We start from the raw sequence: 21,226 nt of genomic DNA on the forward strand, positions 1-21,226 counted from the left end.
TCAATGATCCTCAGGCACAACCTCAACTTTCAGAGAGGTATGGTGAGCAATTGGAATAGCTGAACCAGCCTTATTCCAAACTCTTAGATATTAAATGTCAAACCTGAAATGTTTCTGTAATTTTTAAAGTGCGAATCCTACAAGATGGTGAATTTAACCAGATTAGTTTGTTTTTTTTCTTTCTGCAAAAAAATGATTTATTGTTCCTCCAGGAGAGTTATTTTGGGACTTTTTTGCCACAAGATAAAAGAGGAAAGAGAGGATGCTATGAAAAATGTAGGGGATCATAGTAAACAGTAAGAGGATATTGACTGACCTAAACCCCATGATGTACTCATGTTTTTGAAGGAAAGGTGATTTAAGACAATGTATCTAAAGAAATTATTTTTGTGCCTGTTTTCCAAAGAGTTTTCTGATCATTAAGGTGAATTACAAGAGCTTGAAAGGAGATATCTAGCTTGCTTTTTGCTGGATGCACCAAACTGTCTCTAATCACAGATCTAAGTATTACATATACCACAAATAACTGCAGCTTTTCACTCTGTGGTTACCAAGAAATGGATAGAAATTCAGAGGCCTGAAATACTGAATCACTTAAAATCTTGGTCAAAGTATTTAAGGCACTTAGTCTTATATAACTTAAAGTGTTGAGTGTGTTTTCTCAAAGCACAAAGCACCCATGTACTGGAAGTGAGGTTCTAGTGGTGTGTTACAGGTTCAGTACCTAAGTCCATAAGTAATTTTTTTAAAATATTAATCTTTAAAGTTTCCATGATTTACCAAACTGCAACTCAGTATTCTCTCATGAGTTTGTCTCCATTCCCAGCTTAGTTGTTCTTGGATTAGTGGCACTCAGGCTTTTGCTAGAACAAGTAGCAAAACCATTTTTTTTTGGCCAGTTTCCGTCTTCAGAACACATAACCTCAAGATGGCCTCACCAGTGAAAAAAAGACTGAGGTTCGCTTACAGACTATAATTTTTTCAATAACATTTTTGTCTGGGCCACCCAGAGTGCATATGTAGTGCCTCAGAGCATTCTAAAGGCAAGACACCTTCTAGACTTCATCACAGCTGCACCAGCTGGGGTACTCTTTGATAACCTGGAGACAGAAGAAAGAACATCTTCATTAAATCTCAATATAACATGAGTTATGAGGGCTGCAGTTATGTTGCAGGACAGGTTTATAATTCAAAATTATTTTTGACAGCCAATTTTTTACTTTTTTTTTTTATTTATTTTAGAGAAATGCTCTAAAAACTGTTGAAATTCAGCTGAGACAAGTGCAACATTCTGGACATGAAGAGAAGAACCACCTGTACATTTACAGAGTGGGAAATAGCTGACTAAAGGAGGAGAGAAAGGAGCAGAGAAAAGAAAAAAGTCTGGAGACCATAGTGTAGTGTAAGATGAGTAAGCATCAGCTATGCAATGCTATTTCAAAAAAAAAAACCAACAAACCCCAGAACAACAACAAATGTAGACCACATAATGAAATTCTTACAGACAGGAGTCTACAAAGCAGTAATTTTCCTGTTTAACTTGTCGCTGGTAAAACTTCAGACAGGACCTTATGTTCAGGTTTGGGTGCTAGGTTTCAAGAAAGATGAAGATAACGGGAGACAATTCAAAAGGCGGCAGTCAAAATGAAAAACACAACTCTAGAGAAAAATGACCTGTAAAAAAAGGGTTGAGCAGGGTTGTGTTGCATAAGACAGAAAAGTCTGAGGCAGGGCATGACAATATTTTCAAGTATATATCTTTTTATCAAAAGGAACTAATCCATTCTTGATCTCAGGGGTGGACAGGATGAGAAGTACCAAGTTCAAACTACAGTAATGTAGATTCAGGTAAGAAATTAGGAAACATTCTGGTCGTAAGGACAGTGAAGCATTGGCGTAGACTGCCTAGAGAGACAACATGGTCACTGTCACTGGAAATTTTCGAGTTAGACAGACATACATCAGAAATAACACAGGTTTATGAAATGGAATTCCAGTGGACAGTTGGAGACTTTACTGTCATAGGACAGTTGAGTTGTAACTATTACTAGGTCATTAATTGTGAAATCAAATTAAATAACCACATCACACAGTATCCAATAATAGCTGGTTTGAAACCGTCAGCACAGCAGCCCTCTCTGCAAAGGCTGAGAATACCCAAGAACACGTTTATAGCGGAGCCCTGATGGTGGAGATGCGGGCTTATTTCTCCCCCCGAGGTACTGATACACTGTGGTGTTAAGAGTACATAATGTACATAACTGTATCTAAGTGTATCTACCAAACAGCCAACCAAGGACAGTTTCTTGAGGAAAGGAAGATCAGCAGAAGGGATTTTGCTGTCTGCATCTCTGACTGGCCAAGATTTACACTCCATAGACCGTAGCTGCTCAAGCCCATCAGAACCTCACCTCCTCCGTGGCACTTGCCCACTACACACAGTTAATCAGGGTCCACAGTCTGCTTTTAATTCCATGTCTTCTGCAATTCAGATTCACTCAGCCTTGCTGAGCAGTAATTAAGAGGTTCCTTTGTTATGGTATTTAGCATAACCACTGCTTTGCTCTTAATTCAGCAACTTGAAGCCAAAGACTATATACATCTAAAAGAAACACACTCTGTACTACACATTGTATTCATGAGTTGCCCTGTTGTGCTTATCGTGTAAACAACTATTAAGTGCATGATAACACCTTTACACATGCAAGACAAGTCTTTGTCATTAGTCCAGGTTATACATTGGAAATTACATATTAGGATGTTTCTCACTTTGCATATCCTTCTGTATCCGATATAAGAAAATATCTTTTGTGGACTTTTGTTTATCTTTTGATGGAATACATGCTTACTGCTTGTGATTCCAGTACCTATTTGTCAGCCATACTCTCAAGTTTCTAATTACTTCAGAAAGGTATTACAATAATTAGACTTTCTCTAATTTTTTCCTATTTTTGTTTTTATATTTTCTATATATGTCATACTGAAATCAGGCACTCTTGAGAATAGGCTTCTAAAACTGCTTTGCTTGAACTGCCTGTAACTAATCTTTTCAGATGTAAAAATCTATTTTCCTTTATCAATCTAAATATACCTTCAGATAGCTGTTTTACTGTCCTGAAATTGTATTATTCTGCCTTAATCTCTGCTCATGAGAAGTTTTAAAAGTTATGAAGAAATACACACTGCAGGTTGTCCAAATGAATACATCCAGTTGAAAGTCATCGTGATCAATTCTGTAATCCAATAACACTCCTATTGTACAAAGTAGAGCTTGACTATTTTTACAGCATTACAATTGTAATTTTTTTATATCAAGCATTTTCCAATTCTATGTTTGTAGTTTGAGTCCTCATTCAGCCAATGCCCTATATTCAAACAAATCCTGCAAGGAGTCTCTAAACCCGTGACATTAAAAACAAACAAACAAACAAACATGAAATCCAATAGTTATTCTTATTTGCTTCCTGAATGTAGAGACTCCCGTGTATTTATGTTTTTCTCTACAACTAGTTTCTAGGATGGTTAGGAACTTTTTTTTTTTGTTTTTAAAAATGAAAGCTGAAATTCACAGGTACTCATGTAATTCCTGGTGAATTGTGTGAATGTTTTCCTGAAGAAAAACACCAATTGTTATGATACTCATAGAGACTATGAGAAGAACAGGCAACATGAAAGCCCAATTAAGGAAAAACAAAATTAATTGGAGGAACTGCAACTTTTTTTTTTTCCAAAGGATATCTACACAACACCTACCAGGAGCAACTGTGAGGTATCTCAGATGATACCTTGTATCAGAAGCGATCCAAATGTGTTCAGAATGTCCCATTTATTAAATTGTCAGAGCACTCTGAAGTGCAGATCAGATTGTTTGAAATATTGTTAAAAATTATGAAAGGGGGGGGGTTAATACCTGTTCTCAGCAGAATATTAAAAGGTATTTAGGAGAAATATGGTCCACAGAGCTTGTAAGCAATCTCTGTAAAAATATATGTCAATACATTGTGAAATGGTTAGATGTCCTTCACTGCACCTGACAATAATATCCCTAGGCCACAGCTGCAGCATGAGCTTAACTCAGAACTCAAGCCAATACCAAAAGCTCATCAAGAGAGAAACATACTGCAGAGATTTCAGTAAGCAACAATCTTAAAATGCCGGCGTGCCTATCTACCCTTGGACCAGCATTTTGTACTTGAGCCATCGGGTTATCACACAGAAACAATACCAGAGGATTACAGCATCCTACATCCCTAGTTTGTGTCTGCAGTCTACAAGGGTTACGTGGCACTGGGCATTGGTGTTGCCTCAAATAGGGTTTCTTCAGTATATCTTAAGTTTCTTCATGTCTACTGTACCTGTTCTACGTAAAAGCTGATGATTGGCTATTGCATATCTCCTTCTGTGGCGAACCTGGTGTGCAGACAGAGTGGATGAACTTTCCCAGTGGCGGAAAGGAAAGTAAGAGGAACGTCTTGGGGACTAGACCTTCCTTTTCAGTGAGGGTGGCCATTGTGCCCACATAAATGTGCCGCCGATTCCTTCAGGCACAGTTGTCTTCATCCCCTCCCCGCCACCAGAACTTTGGTCTCATTAACCAAATCAGTGAATAATAACAAGTACTATTGCTATTATAACTAGGGGGACAAAACTGGTAAAAGACAATAGAGGAATTCTGTTTAATTCTAGAAGTTGTGCATTTGAATATTTACTACAAATAAATGTGCCAAGTGGAAAGCTTGCACCTAACATTTTTTCTTACTGCTTGGCTCCTACTGTGTCTGCCTGAGCATGTGAGAACTTACTGAGTGAATATATGCTACTAGATCTCTTTTGTAAGCAAGTTAAATATTGTCCCTGGCTTCCTTGCCTCACTGCACTTGTTTTGATCCTTCCTGGAAAAGACTGAATCTCTACCATCTTCAGGAGACCAAAATTACAACCTGAGATACTAGACCTTGGGCAGTCAATTAAATAGGAAACATACATCCTAAAATGCTGACTAGCCAGGTTCCCTTGAGCTAAATTCGTTCAGGTAAATTTCATCTATTTTCCCCCTTCAGGACATGAAAGTACTTGGACAAACAAACGCAAAAAACTTTGTCAAGAAAGGACTACTATTGAAAACATAATCTATGTTGCATTCAGAGAAGAACAAGCACTTCAGGACCAATTCCTCCCTCTGTCTCTCTCTTCCTGCCCCATCCTACCCCCCCACCTCCTGAAAATACAAGGCATCATCCTTTTTTTTTTTTGCAAAAGTGAAGAAAAAAAATCTCTGTGAATACTCTCAAATGGAACAGGAATGGAAAAAGGTAAGAGGAACATAATTTTTTTTTTTTCATTAATGTGTTCAACCAGGTTAAACTACTTAGAAACATACTATTGTGCAGCATTATATACCAAAATATATTATATTACCTAAGAATTATGTGCCTATTTCTTAGTCCACAAATTATAAGTAGTTCTTTAAGCACTATGTTAAAGTGCAGGAAAAAGGTCTGGGAAGTAACATCTTTGCCTGGTAAATTTCTACAGGTGCCCTAAATCAAACTAGCACTGCAAATATTCAGGTTTTATATAAGTAAAAGGTTTTCTTATATACCTTTAACCTTCAAAAGTCCGATTCTTCTTGGAGGGTTGTCATAGCTCCTCCTACAGACCATTGAGTTCAAGTCCACCACCTCATCTAAGGGGACACATTTTTGGAGGAGCAGTGTTGCCAATACTTCCAAGAATTTATGTTTCTCTTACAGCCCCAAATTCCTGTAGCTTTCTGAAAATCTCAGCTTTTTTTTTTTCCGAAAAGAACTCCCAGTCCCTGCGGGTTATCCAGAAAAAACTAAATGTGACGAGGACAACACGTCTAAAAGCTAAGTGCAAAGACCCCAAGGAATACGTAGCTTTAGAACATCATTATTGTTAAAACAACTTCACCTTTTGTCACAGTACTGGTACCCATGAGCTAGCATTGCCTTGAACTATGAGCCCTTGTATCCCTTTTCTGCCTGAGGCTCTAATTCTTCCCTTCAGTCTCTCCATTTCTCAGCTCCCACTTTTGCAGGATACACTGGCAGCGACAGCTGAGCAGCTCACCATTAGAAGACAGCAAAAGAGGTTTAGCTGTGAACCTACTCAGTCTTTGGGAGAAGCGTACCCTATACAAGTACAGGTACGTGTCTGAAGCATGTGAAAGAGATCACGGAGTTCCAAAGTCTTACAACCACCTAAGAGTCTCCAGCTCCCCTTCATGTGATGCTCACTTATGCAATCTGCAGGGCATCACACCCACCATTCATCAGCAATAAAAAACGGAGCCTGCCCAGAAGGAAGGTACACGCACCCAGGCTTTCTCCTCAGTCCTGTACTGTTTCCTAAACTTTTCCTTGCAGTGTTCCTGGCCTACTAGTCTACAGTACTGGAAATTATTAAGAAAAATGAAAAGTTTAGAACACTACTTACTATTGGGGAAGCACCCAGATTATTTTACCCCAAATCTGGGTTTTGTATTAAGTTTTTTTAACCCTACACCCAACCCTCCCTCTCTGCATTTCAGAGCAGGCTTTTCAAAGGGAGGACTGAGGCTGAAGTCAGAACTATGCGTAGGATGCCCTGGGCATCTGGTTGGAAACAAAAGAGCAAGCCCACTTCAGTGGAAGCGTGGACACGTGGATGGGGAGCAGGCTCGCAATCCGCACTCCCTCCCCCAGAGCGCTGCAGCTGAGCCCGCAGAAGCCAGGCCTCCGGGGCTGCGCCTGTTGCCTTACCCTGGAGGTAGGCTCCATTCTCCAGGGCAGATGAATGGTATGTGTGGCATCACCAGCACAAGGCATGCTGGGGCACCACATGGAGGGAAGCTGGCAACTGCGCGTAGCTGCTCTTGAAGAACCTGGAAATAAGGGGTAAAAATACAGACTAAAACAACAAAATGTGCAGAAATAGGCTTCTCTTCTGTTTGCATTAGGGTGCTTAGCACACACCCGTTTCTTTGGCAAGTTTATTACTGCCTCACTGTATTCAAAAACCTTTCACAGACAAAGTTTGAGCTCTCCCTTCCCCCACCAACAAGTTTCAAAAATCTAAACCCAATTAAATGCTCCAAATTTGTTGGGATTAAAATTAGACCTGAGCACAACACTGAAAGTGTCCTTTCAGCTGTTCCTGTGGAGGAAAGTGGCAAAGCCTGAACATAACAAACAAAAATATTAATGTTTCCTTATTCCTTCCTAATTGCCTAGTCTGATTTAGAGGAAGCTAAGTGATTCAAGAGCACTTAACGAACAGCGGTCCTCCAAATGGCATGAAGTGCAAGCTAAACCCTGATGCTACCTCTAAAGCCAAGGCTTCCTAGAACAGGTACCTAGCATCAGGATCCAAAAGTGTATTATCAGGTATCTAAACATCCTCGTTTTCTGTGCAACCTGGGCAGCTCCTGACCCCATGAGACTGATGCACCTTAGACTGGGACAAGACCACAGAGTACCTGCCTGAGAGGGTTAAATGGGGTTCACTGACTTAATGTGGACTCAGAGCCCAATTTTGGGGTCTTTTCGCAGGATTATTAGGGCGGGAGGAAGGATAGGGGGAGGAAGGAAGGACAGGAGGAGGAAGGGCGGGCTGCGGCTCCGTCTGCAACCCGTATCCGCCGGGGCCAGCCCCGCTCCGAAGGGCCCCACAACCGGCACAGCATCTCCGTCCCTCCCCGGCCCGCTCCGGGAAAACTCCTCGGGACATCGCCACTCTCCGGCGGCCAACTCCGTCCCGGCGCAGCCTGCCCGGCTCCCCCGCCGCCTGGGACAGGGATGCGGTCGCTTCCTTTGCCCGGCGCCCCCGGGGGGAGCCCCCCAAGCAGGGCCTGCCCCCGGAGGGGCTGCTGTGCCGCCCCCGCCCCCGCCGGCACGCCTGCCCGCCAGCACTCACCATATTACAGATGGAGGCGATGTTTCTGACAGTCATTAGTCTAAAGGTTGCAGCGATCCCACACCGCCATCTTTATAAGGTGAAAACAGCCCCGCTCATGGTGGGAAGAGCGCAGGAAGGGAGTGGAGGCGGCGGTGGCGGCTTCTGCTCCGGGGCTGGGATAAAAGCAAGAGGAGGGGACAGCCCAGGCACCCCGTGAGCCCGCAGAGCGGCGAGAAGGACGGACCTTCCTGCCCTCCCTCCCCCGGGCGAGTGACCGGGAGGTTTAGCGGCGCGGGGAGAGCAGCCGCATCCCCTCTCCTTCCGCCTCTGACTCTCGCACGGCGCTCAGGGCCCCGGGTTCCCGCTGGAGCGCTCAGCCGCGCCTCTGCGCCAGCCGGCACCGCGCTAATCTCTGCCTTCCTCCTTCTCCACCTCCTCCTCCTCCTCCTCCTCTCCGGGCGGCTGCCGCTCGCCGCTCCATCGCAGCGCCGCGCCCGCCGATCCGCTCCGACAGGGGCCGGGGAAGGGACGGTGGGAGGCGGTGACCGGCAGCCGGCGGTCCCGGCCGGGGCGGGGAGGAGGGGGCTGCCTGGCCGCCTCCGCCCGGCCCGCCGCCCCTCTCGGGCGCAGCGAAGGGAGCGGGGAGGTCTGGAATCACCGGGCCTGGAACGGCCACAGGGCTGCGAAACTCAGGTTTCAATGCGTGCGACATGGTGTTGGCAGGCGGCGGGGTGAAGGACAGGAAGGCAGAGTCCGGGCTGGGTGACAGGGATGTGTGACAGGGACGCCGGGACTGTACTTTGGGAGACGCTGTCTCCACCTAATTTGAGGTATGCAGGAGCCCAGGGGCTCGCAAACCCCAGAACAGTAGGCTGGGGTGTAATTTACTGCCCACAGCAGGTGCTTTGCATTGCCATTCAGGCAGACAACACTTACTTTCACAAATGCTGTTTGGGGACTGTGTCCACGCCACACATCCCAGTGCCGAAGCGCTCCCTCGCTCACAAGTTTACAACACGTGGCACTATAATGTTAATGTGATAATTTCAGTTCCTCTTCAAACACAAGCAAGCTGAGACCCATGCCTTTCTCCAAGGTAGAGCAGTGTGAGAGTATTAAATGTACACATGTGATAATAGGCACAAGGATGCTAAAAAGCTGACTTGAGGCCACACAGCATCTCTTTAAGAGAAGCAAGAACAGAGTTCATCTCGGGCCATGTCTTATCTTAGAATTCTCCTTTTCCTTATGAGATGTTGAAGTTTTCAGCGGAAGCTTAAGGCCTGTATATTGTTCCTCTGCTATGCTGAGGAATTCGTTCAAATGAAGAGAGTGAGCTGCTAACATTTCTGTAGGCACCTCTGCTCCTAACATCACCTGGAAGTACGGCATGCTCAGCCTTGGCTGTGCTTTTCACTTCGCAATGCTGGAATATAATCATTTCAGCCTATAGAACCGGGCCCCAACGAGCTTTATTTACGGGAAATGTTCTGAAGTCAGTCTTTTTTTTTATTATTATTATTTCAAGAGAAGGTCCATGATTATTAACAAAAATCCAACATCAGCAGTAGCATCTAAAGATAAATTCCCACCCTGAGAATACTGTTAGGTAAGTGGCCTCAATCCAGCTCGTTGTGGACAAGTGCCCACTTTATAAAAACAGTATCAAATTTAGCATCCTGTTGCAATTTCAACAAAGAAACTCAAAATGGAGTTGTCACCGAGACAGAACTCTCTTTCCTCAGTAAATTGGGTTATATTAAATCATTGCAGATATTTGAGGTACAGGATGGAGAAAGATTTTTGGCCATGACGGAGTGAAATCATCAGGGCTACTAAACTGCTTCATAAATCCACAAATCAATATGTAAAAGAGCCATCAAGCAATGTAACACGGAGAAAAAAAAAATATTTGGTATAATTCTATTAAGTTCATGGTCTTACATTAGGTGTGAATTTGATCCCAAGTGTTTAACTTGCTTGAACTCTGAGGACTGGATTATATGTAATACCACAGGTTTTCTGGACATAACTGGCAGAAATGGGAGTTAAAGCAGAGGTGTCATTGCAGGACTGGCCACGCTCAGGCTCAGCTTTGAAGCAATCAGGGCCCGATTGGTCCTCAGTGCATTTCTAAGTAGCCTACAGAGACTGACAGTACTGCTCGATAGCTGGTTTTTAATCCCAGATCCCTCTTATTCTGGAAGCCTAATTGTATAAACTTTGCTGCAGCCCATTTATTCCAATTTACTGTAGAGAATAGCACTTGTTCTCAGTGAAAAGTCATGAAGCAAATGAATGTGCTTGATAGGTGATTAAAAATTTAAATGGAACAAAATGTGGTAACTAATAAAGCCATTTACCTCACATATATTTTAATGTCAAGGACGTTATTCCTGTAATATGAACCCAGAGAACTCATACAAACTACAAAGTAGGAACACAAAAAAAGTAAGAAAAAGGTAAGTGGCATGTTCGTACTTTTGCTTTGTCACCAGTGCTAATGACTTGACTTCAGGGTAAGGTTTCAGGTGGTTTCTGTTTGTTAAGCTTTTTTTTTCTTTTTAACACAAAATTAAATTGCTATGAGTTAAGCATTTATTGGTCACTCAAGGAAATGACTACTGTTAAAAATAAACATATTTGAAAATATCCACATAGGTACATAGACACACATCATTCTGTGAAGAATTCAGTATCATTATCCTTTATGCTAACACAAATACTTTCATTGAAGGGTGGAGAGATTTCATGCCCTATTTCTGAGGTTTCATAATAAAAAAAGGAAAGAATATACAAGTGTTGATGTGCCAGTTTAACAATAGTTTAGCACTGGGTTTTTTTCTCTTCAGTCACATATCAAACTGGGAAAGAGGAAAGAAACATTCACACTTGAAATGGGCCGGTGAGTGTTTAGGTTCTCTTCTGGTGTTGTCATTTTCATGACTAGAAAGTTTATTTCTGTAGCTTTTTGGAGATTAAAAAAAAGTGCTAAGAAAAGCAACAAATGCTAGTTAGAAACATTATAGGAACTGTATAAATAAAGAACAGTGAACGATTGTTTCCATTCTAAAGCATTGCCCTATCTCTTCATAACAAACAACTAACCCTGTGTTTCTTCTGTGTGTTAGACAAAGAGAAGGAAAACAAAGGACTATTTATAACCTAAGAGTGCTTATATAATTTCTGTTGAAAGGTCAAAAAATGTCTCCTGCATTTAATTTTAGATCAGTCTTGGTCTCATCTGGTTATATGCTTCAACGTTTTTATTTCACTACATAAAATAACCTATTGTAAATATCCTCTTTGGCTAGCAGAGGCTGGGGCTTTCATAACATTTTCTGTCTGCCTTTCTCAGAGTACTTTGCAAACAGTCACTCAGACTTGTCAAATTAATATTAGCAAGTTAATATTAGCTTCTTTCACAAAGCAAGAAAACAGGCAGCAGAAATTTAGGAACTTGTCCAAAGTTACAGAGGAAAGTTAGTAGCAAAGCTGGGACCACAATATTTGCTCACTCTGTGGTACAAAGAGGATATTGCATTTCCTCTCCAGAAATCTTGGAAAATTCCACAGAGGGTTCACTTATGTTTTTCTTGTAATAAGCTCTGGTCCAGAAATGGGTAATCATTAGTCAGTTTTGCTGAACAAGTGTTTGGAACAGAATCAAATTTGGGATAGATCTCCAGGCAGTTAAAAGGGCATTTTAATGGAAAAGGCAGTTAAAACAATACTCAGGTTTTCTGAAAGGTGGGAGAATACATAATAAACATGAAAAGAAAATACAAATATCTGAAATACGTTGTCAGCGCAGAAAGTATGTTAAGAATTTTACAAATGCTTTTTTATAATTCGTGTCTCACATTAAATTATGTTCTACAAAAAAATATCAATATCTCTTTAACAGAATGGAAAATAAGTAGACACATGCATGAGGACTAAGGATTTTCCATGTAGCTTGGCCCCCCACTGCAGAACAGATTGGGAGCTTTAGTATCATGCCAAATGCCAACTTGCAGCCCATGGACTGAGACTGTAGCTCACAGCTCACAGCAGGTCCACAGAAGCCACTCTATTTACATCCGAAATTCTAATGGTAAGAGTGAGTTGCAGCCCATGAAAAATCCATGGCAATCCACAGAAGATGTGGGGAATCTCCCGAGGGCCCCTTAGTCTGAACTCCCCCACCCAACTTTGGAATCACTATTCTTCTTTAAGACTAACAGCTTCAAAGTAATACCTACCCAACATTTAAAAATTATCTGAGAAATTATTGCTCTTGATTTAAAATATAGTAAAACTTTTTCTTTAGAATCCTATGATTCATCTCTGAATCTTACCTATTTTTGCTAATGTAATCGTTATACCATGGCAGAGATGGAATATCATGTCTTTCTTTTTCTCAGAAATAGCTATTTTACAGAAGAAAACAAAATATAATTACAGCATCGGAATTTTTTTTTTTTTTGCCAGACATCAGATTTGAAAGCCCAAAGACCTCAGAATGAGACAGATGTAAATACATTGATGTCAAATACACCAAGAGCTGACTGAGTAGATAAAAGTGGCTAATAGTTCTATAGTGATAACCATTAAACAGTTTAATCTATGAAGAGACTGTTTAGGCCTCTACAGGCAGTTTGACACTTGATAATGGCCTAGAGGTGTGATTGTCTCATAATATCTTGCCTTTTTCCTTCTGTTTAATTATTTTTTTAAAAAATTGGGTTAGGAGCTTTGACCGGTGACAATAAGAGAATTTCTGCATATTGCTTCATCAGTTAATATAATATTAATCTTCCCTGACACCAGTCAACTGAAAATATTCCCATATTTCCATAAGGTAGAAGCTTGAAGAACAGCCTCTTTATCAGGTATTTTATTCAGCAAGAAATTTCACTAGCAAACTTTACTGGCATTTTTCTTACCTATACAAAACATGCTTACAGTTGGAAAGATATTATTTAAGTTCTAATCACACATATTGGCTAGCAAGAGATAACCAAAATTTTTAGCTATGGAAGTAATTCATCAAACAAGAAGAGGCTCACTGAGCAAAAATAACAGAAAACTTAAGTTTCTAACAGAAAATTTATTGCTATTTCTGCCTCTGGAAAGGAAATAACAATTCTGGCTTGCCCTCCTCTGCTGCTCCAAAGATTTTATTTATTATTTTTATTCTATTCTACAGGCTCTAATTTTAACTAACATACACTCTGAAAAAAAAACAAAGGGTATTTTGACAGCAGACAGGCTGTAAGTGGCATTTAATCTATTTTCAGCATGAATTTAAAATAGCCTTTTCATTTTATGTAAATTGTGGCATAAATTAATCAAATTACATTTTAACTACATTACGATCTCAAAGTTTTAATCAAGACAGTCTTATTGCATTGGATATATAGTAAAAAAAAAAAAAAAAAAAAAAAAGGCCGCCACATTGGAAGGTCCCAAACCTGCCAGTCATTTAATGCAGATGGATACTGTCATCCATCTGCAAAGACTGATGGTCACACCAAGATTTTACTTGCTTGGTTTTCCTTCATATCATTGTGGAGGAAGACAGTGAAATTGAAACGAAACTTTAATAACAATTGTGCATTGTGCTGAACACAACATGATGTTTTTAAACAAATGTTTTTCCAAACTCTTTCAGCTGAGAGAGGTACCAGACCAGTGACCCTGAGACTAAATTCATGCATCCCACAAAGAGACTTGGCTGATTAGAGCGCTGCTCTTCAAGGTTTGAACAATTAAGTTCAGATCACCACAGACTCCTTAGAAAGCTCAATGCTATATTCACAAAATAACCCAGCTGCCACTTAGCTAACTACAAATTGCAGACTTTCAGATATTCTTCTTCATGACTACCTAAAGTGGAAGTGCCCTAGTGTAAACAGACCTAAAACATCTACTTGCATTCTTGACCAGGTGCCTGCTAGTTTTTCCTGGATGTGTGTAGAACCTGCTAACCTCACACTGAAAAGAAGCAAAGGCTTTTCTTTGACATGAGGTGACCCGTATGGAACAAAAGTAGCACGTTAAGTATCTGATTCTTAAGTGTAGTTCTTGTAACAATTGTAAGAATATTTTCATGTTCACTAGTCAAACTCCTGTGATAACTGAAGTTCCTGCAAATTCTGCTCATGACCAGACCTGCATTTCTCCTGGTTAGTCATCCAGGATCCATCTCAAAATTAAGCTGTACTTTGACCCACCAGTAATGTGGGCTTTCCCACAATTCCCCAAGACACACAGGCTTGCAGGCAGACTCAGTGCCTGGCTGAGGTTTGTTCAGATAAAAATTAGAGGTAGCCCTTTCCCTCCAAAAAAACATAGAAATGGCAGATCTGCCTACAGTCTTGTAGGTAGTACAGTGATTACAGCACTTTCCCAGGAAACCTCTACCTGCATGTAAAGAGGCTCAAATCCATATCTGACCCTTGCTAGGATCATAATTTATTCCATAGGGAAGGTTTGGGAAGGGACAGACAGGGCAGGTGGTCTCTGCATTCCTCCTCTTGAAGTTGTGACACTATCAGACAACAAAGTTTCATGGAGTTGGAAAGAAGGCAAACAATGCAAAGTTTGTATGGGGAGGACAGAAGAAAGCTCATGCAGGGGAAGAAAAAGGAGTAGGATTTTATCCGAATTATTAAAATGTTCATCTGGGATGAACTGATCACTGGTTTGCTGTGCTACCAGAGGTGCCAGTTTACATTCTGTACTGGAAAAGAAGAAACTAAGCTTGACGTACACCCCACTGGCACAGGTGGTAAAAACGTAAAGGCCGGATACCACTTCATTCTTTTTGGCCATGTTACAAGAAAGGATTGATCTGATTTATGTGTCTAATTGTAGAAAATGGTCATTGCAGAGAACCCCACCTGAAATAACCTGAAGCTACAGGTCTCACAAATTCATGTCCAGACAGTGATGTGCTTAGAGTCCTGAGACAGCTTTTGGATCCTGGTGTACTCACAGTAAACATGCTGGCACAGGGATTACACCTGCAACATGTTTTAAGCAAGTATCAAGAATTAGACAGAAGAGGTAACTGGAAGTGATAAGAAAGTATTTCTAGTGCTTCCCTTGATTGCAACTATGTGACTGTTTCAGGCTGAAACAGATTGGTTTAGATCTGCTGAGGGTAATTTAAATGCAGGGTTCAGAAAATTCTGAGGGCCAACCTGTTATTTTCTTTCCACACACTTACGGGTGCTGTGCTGGTAGCAACTCAGTATGAGCCAAGACATACTGTTTCTCCCTGAGACAGGAAGCTATGAATTATCAGCAATATATTCAGCTCTTTGTGAAGCAGGGACTTTCGTTGAATTCAGAACTCTACTGGAACCAAGACGTTGTGGTTCCTACCTAGTAGTTTTGCTGGGCAACATTCCAAGTCTCTGTGCTACAATTTCCTAGTTTATGTTAATCTGCTTGTACTCACCCTAAAACCTCTTACTGGTCTCCCCAGTCAAGCAGCACACCTCAGCTGAGGTAGAACAAGTTATGTCTTGCACCCATGTCCTGTGGTAACTTGAAGGATGCCAGGCCTTGTGCCACTGTGCCGTCCCGTGAGCTGAGGCCCAGGCCTGCTCCAGAGCCAGCTGCATGTACTGCAACCTCAGCCAGGGTGTTAGCGCAGGCTTGAAGCTTTACTCCACTATTCTTATGGATCCTAAGCCTCCTAAAGTAGGGCTTAGACGGAGATCAGCAGCATTTAGCTCCTCAAAACCGCTACACAGCTGCTACTTCATAGGGAAGATGCTTTTGTTTCTCTTAAGTTACAGACCTCCGGGCCCATAGCGTTCGGCCAGGGCAGAGATGGATAATTACACGCTAAGGAAAACGAAAGCCCTGCCGTGACTCAGGCTGCGGGTCCGCCCCTGACTGACTGGAAGAGCGACAGAGCAACCGGGGCGCTCCTCAAGGGGGCAGGGGGCCCCCCCTCACCCCCGACGACAGCGGCCCGGGAGCCACTGGCCATCTCCTTCCCGTTCTGGGGACAACTCGGGGAAGGCGCAACATGGCGGCCCCTCCTCAGCGCTCCCCCGTGGTCAACTGCCCCCGCCCCTCCCACCTCAGGGAAGGGCCACGTGCGACAGCTCCACCAATAGACGGCGGAGCCCTGGCCGCTGGTCTCGCGACAGCGGCACGACACTATATAAGGCAGCGGGAGGAAGCACCCTTCCCTTTTTCACCGTCGCTTGCTCCTGAGGTGAGGTGGCCCGGTAAGGGCTACCATCAAGGAGCCCTGGGCTCCCAACAGGCGGGGTGTGCGATTGGGGCGGGACGTCCTTGTGTCTTCCCTTCACATCTTGCCCTCTCGGAGCCTGGCGGTGGCCCGAGGAGTCAACACAGGGGGATAGAGCACCTTTTCCCTCACAAAAACCCAGCGCGGAGCCCTCCTCTCCGCCCTGCATCCTGTCGTGAGGCACAAGCGGGCCCCTACCCTTCCCCCTCCCCGGCCCTCCTCGCTGCTCCGGGCTGACTTCTCTCTTTCCCCCCCCTCCCTACAGTGCGTGGCCTGGGCCGCACTCGCTCTCATGGCGGCCGCCCGGCAGGGAGGGAGGCGGCCGACAGCTCCCCGAGGTACCGGCGGGGCCTTCCAATGCCCCCCGCGAAGGCTTCGGGCGCTGGCCTGCCGCAGGAGGCCAAGCACAGCGGGCCTCGCCATTGGGGAGCGCCGGGCATCGGGAGTCGTGCATTTGAACGCCCGTAGGTAAGGGGACACGGCTACCTCGTCGCATATCTCACAGCCTGGGGCTGGGTAGATCAGGCTTTGGGCTTCAGAAACGGAGGGATTTGAGTCCTGAGACTTTGTACCACTTAAAACATACTTGAGGGTGCTGGTCTGTGTCACTGTGAGACAAAGAAGTATTTGTGTACATTTGTGCCCTTCGCTGTTTTGTAAATTATTGCATTGAGCTCCACAGACCTTGAACCTCGTTCAGTGCAATGCTTTCTTTTTGTGTAGGCTGCACTAAGCAAATTACAGTTATAACCTGCAGTGTTTAGGGTTCTGAATGCTGTAGACACTTAAGGAGCACTTTTGAAACAAAAGTCACTGATTGCATAGGCCTCTGATGGTATGTCTGTAATGGTGACCTTTCATGTCTCTCTTGGTTGAGGTCTGTATAATTTGTTACAAGGTATATGTAGATAGGTACAAGGTAGCAATGAATTGGCTGGTAAAGATCAGTCTGTTAAAACGATAAATTTACAGCTTCAGGGTAGTGCTAACACTAAGCAATTTAGGCTTAATAAACTTTCCATTGTTTCTGATTAGTACATTTTCAAAGATATTCTATGTAGTTTAAACGGGCTGTTTAGAAAAGAATGTTTTGAACAGATTGAACCATTTACTACTTTTTGCTCTAGGTCTCGATTTTATAATAAACTTTACGTAGATGATTTCTGCAACTTGATAGAATATGGCTTTAAGAAGGTCTAATGTGACATAATAGTACCTTTGTAGAATATGGCTTTAAGAAGGTCTGTAATTGGACATAATATAAATTACATTACAATTTAATAATACTTGTCCTGTTTTTTTGTGCTGTTTAGGGGTCCCACTTAAGTAACTTCATGCTAGAAATACTGTAGACATGGATGATCACACCTAAATTAGAAGCAATGTTCAGAACCTCTTAAGGACAAATAATACCTTCTGCTAAAAGGTAAGTGTGCTCTAGTGTAACATCAATTGCAGATAATTTTAAATCTTAATTTTTGATAATTCACAAATTTCAAGTAAATTGTAATACCTCTTTTGAGTAAATGTTAAGTTCTTATCATCTGAGTTAATAAGGAAAAATTGGTGCTATAACCTATTCCCCTTTTATGCTTTGCCCTCTTAAGTCTGATGGTGTCTTAAGTGGCCAACACAGAGGGGTATAAAAGTTCTCTCTCAAACCCAGAGGTGAGCTTGAAACTCTTCTTTGGATCATGCTGAGAGGAACACATTCATGAAACTACTGAACTTCAGGAAGTTACCAAATCAACTCTGTTGCATTCAAAATAGCTTGTAGGTAGGTTTTAAACTGTCATCTGATTATCCTGTTATCTGAGTCTTAATATCAGTTTCATGTAAGTATTATTTTCCAGGTTCCTCAAATGTGTTGATGCTTCATGAACCTATGGGAAGTATCTTGAGTGAAAAGAGTTCCTTGTAAACGGATTGGTCTCCAGGTATGTTGTGTAAAAATGATTATCAGATGTTAGTGGTTGGATTGTCTTCTATATCTAAAGAAGTTTAAATTATTTCTTACCTGAAAAATGAAAGGAAAACAAAAAAGAAAACCAAAATCATTTTGGACTAATGGAAACCTGTGTGGAAGTTGTTAGAATTTTATATAGATTTAGCCAATTTAAATTGGAAAAAGTCTAAGGAAAGCTTATAGTCACAGTAGCTCTTGGATGCATTTACTCTAATCTGGCTGGTCCTCTAGAATGGAATCCATGCTAATGTTATAGGAAAGGAAAATCCTGTCCTGTGCAAATAAAGAAATTTGTATTGAGAAATGGCTGAGTTAAGGGTTAGTGTCATTTAGTGTGTTCATACAGTTCAACATTAGGCCAGTTACCTCTCTTGTGTGTGTGATGCTGACTGCAATTAAATTGAACTTTTACAGGGAGGAAACCAGCATGTGCTCGGGGTTGGAACTGATATTAAGCTTCAGCTTACGATTTGATGAGTGGCTGGTTTATGAATCCATACTAGATGACTCCAGCAGTTTCCTATCATGTCTTGAAAATGAAATTGAGGCAAGCAATGGCTGAAACTACACATCTTCAATGATCATGTTTAAACAGGAAAGTCACTGTTGAAATTGATGTTTCTTAACAAAATCTTCTGTAATTTATTTCTATGTCTGTGTGGATTAATTGAAATAAAACATGAGAATGCTAGCAAAAGTTTGTGTGTTCTGAAGTTTCCTCATCTAAGTACTTCCTCTATGAAGGTTTTGATTCATGGGTGTGAATACTATTATATTGTCATGCAGAAACATTGTTGCCATGTGCAAATTTAATCTTTAACTTACAAATCCATTATTAAATGTCCCTCTTAGTCTTCATCTTTTATTCTGGATGCCTTGTCTTGGCATTTCTGAAGTTTTTTAGAATGCAGAAGCACTTTAAGATCAACTGGCTGACTTCTAAGTCATTTCATTAGGCTGTATGTGTTATTTTCATGTTCTCCAACTAGTGGAAAAATTGTCTCAAACTTTAAAGAACAACCCTTTACACCCTTAGCAAGAATCCCATTACCTGCCTATTTCAAATAAACAAAAAGGAAAAGGTTGCAATATTCCATGTAAAAAAAAAAAAAAAAAACCAAAAAAAACCCCAACCAAACAAAACAAAAAAACCAAACCAAAACACAAAAGCCCAAAAAACCAACAAAAAACCCCAACAGCGTGAAGATACTTAAAGAGCAGGATCAATATTGTTGAGTAATTGAAAGCTTGTCTGTGCTTTTCAGTTGCTTATGTCTAACTAAATATTAAATGTTTATTTCTCCATAGTAGGTTGTAACATGAAGTGATTTGTGTGCAATCTATTACTAGCCAATGCTTCCTTAGAATGCACAAAGAGGAATACAAAATACAGTTAGAAGTAACTGCCAGGGGCTCCTCGCGGCCTAGACAGGAAAGCGAGTTAGTGTGGATTTAGCACCAAACTTTGTCTCGTATGTACTTGGTCAGATTTAACCTCCATCTACCCATTAAGTGTTTCTGGTTATCTCTGCTTGAACTTTGCTGAATGAGTAGTGATCTATTATATTTGTAGCCTGCTAGGCTCACCTAAGTGTTTCTTTTCCTCTGGACTTGTGTTTTAATAAAAGCTAAAACTAAATTTGATGGGCGTACAAAAGTACTTTGTATTGATTTCTGACAACCCTCTAGTTCCTGTTATATGAGAAACAATGAATCATTCTCCTACAAGGGTAGTCAGTTACTTTGTACACCTCTGTGGTCATGCTCAAGGATGAAGTTTTAGTCTGTTCGGTCTTGCCTTATGTGAGTGACATTTCATACTTACCATGCCTTATGTGAGTGAGTTTCATGCTTGATCCGTGCTGCCCTGTGTGGGTTTTCTAAATCTTGCTTCTCTTGGGTTCTGCACTAGTTGACGGTATTCAGTGTAGATAATTTCTAAATGCTGACTCGTGATTTCAAACTTGTTTCCAATTGATAGCTTGGGCTTGTGTTTTCCATAAGCTTTCTACACTTCCAGGACTTTCAGAAGGTAGTAGAAGCTACCTTAGAATTAGGATTGGAGTTTTCCTTCCCGGATTCATTAGGCATGCGATAAATAGCATTTAATTCCATCTGTTGTTCTGTCCATGAGGATCTTGTCAGAATTAAGATTCTCTTCCAACCATAACAATGCTGATTCTATAAGATCTTTCGGAGTCTGCAGTCAGGGTTAGCTTTGAGTGTTCTGCTTTTTTTTTTTTTTTCACATCAATTGATGCTGAAAAAGGAGCCTTGAAATATTTTCACTTATGAAAACTAGCTATTAGTTCCTCTCCTTTCTGAATTAACAGCCTAGGATTACAGTAAAGGTCCTTTCTATTTCATGGTAGCTCTCATGCCCTTGAAGGGCCTATCTGGAGACACTTCAGAAATTGTGTTCCTTTGAGTCATCCTCTGTGACTCCCCCAGACTTGTTTGTTTAGGTTTTTTTCTGGCATTACTACTCTTCAACTTCGTGCTGTGCAGTTGGTGATAAAAAGTACCATTAAATCCTAATGACTCGGTCCACATTCACAAATTTGTTCTAAAATGTTGCAGGCAGTGTTTCTTGTTCACTTATCCCTAGTTCTTAAAAACTTTGAGAAAGCGATCTCTATCACAGAGAAATGAGTCACTGGGCTTTTGCGATACAGCCTTCGCGTTCTCAAAGGCTCCTTTCATACTTGCTCGTTTCTTGGGCTTGCAAACTCTTTTGCAGGATGCCTGCTTCTGATCAATTTGAAGAGGTTTTAATATTCTTTTGTCATATTGCTCCTTAAGCATTTCTGCTGCTTCAGTATCGTACAGATTTAAACTGGGTTCTTCATTTTTACTTTGTTTTGGCGTGACTTGCACTTACAGAAAGATAGAGCTTCACTGTGGAGCACATTCACAGTTTAGAAGTGCTACCATTTTTGTGTGTTTTGATTTGCCCATGAGACTGATTACAGTTTGTCTTTTAGGCAACATTTTTGTCTGTGTACCGATACTCCACGCTGGTACTTTCAAGTAGTTTCATTGCTTTCCTCCTTTTTTTTCCTTTCTTAAGGGAAGAAATTTGCCTTAAATTTCAATAAGTGCAA

General features: G+C 41.6%; 1 protein-coding gene, 1 long non-coding RNA gene and 1 other non-coding gene across 4 annotated transcripts in view; 2 read left to right on the forward strand and 1 right to left on the reverse strand.

The window, feature by feature from the left end:
* The window catches only part of USP46 (ubiquitin specific peptidase 46), a 29,021-nt gene extending 20,603 nt beyond the window's left edge, over positions 1 to 8,418 (reverse strand). Inside the window, exon 1 of one of the 2 annotated variants that reach the window (XM_074154633.1) lies at positions 7,918 to 8,418. In XM_074154633.1, coding sequence (XP_074010734.1) covers positions 7,918 to 7,953 — 36 coding nt within the window. In that variant the 5' untranslated portion in view covers positions 7,954 to 8,418. Of the gene's footprint in view, positions 1 to 6,764; positions 6,881 to 7,917 lie in introns of those variants that run through there. The other variant, XM_074154632.1, reaches the window with a different exon arrangement.
* Positions 8,419 to 16,134: 7,716 nt separating this feature from the next.
* Positions 16,135 to 19,221, forward strand: LOC141469616 (uncharacterized). The gene is made up of 4 exons (XR_012463467.1): positions 16,135 to 16,624; positions 17,470 to 17,582; positions 18,010 to 18,093; positions 18,537 to 19,221. It is a non-coding gene; the product is annotated as an uncharacterized lncRNA (long non-coding RNA).
* LOC141469707 (small nucleolar RNA SNORA26) lies at positions 17,751 to 17,868 on the forward strand. The gene has a single exon (XR_012463474.1). It is a non-coding gene; the product is annotated as a small nucleolar RNA SNORA26 (small nucleolar RNA).
* Positions 19,222 to 21,226: the final 2,005 nt, after the last annotated feature.

The sequence above is a fragment of the Numenius arquata genome, chromosome 10 (genome assembly GCF_964106895.1).
Source record: "Numenius arquata chromosome 10, bNumArq3.hap1.1, whole genome shotgun sequence".
Taxonomy (NCBI): Eukaryota; Metazoa; Chordata; class Aves; order Charadriiformes; family Scolopacidae; genus Numenius; species Numenius arquata.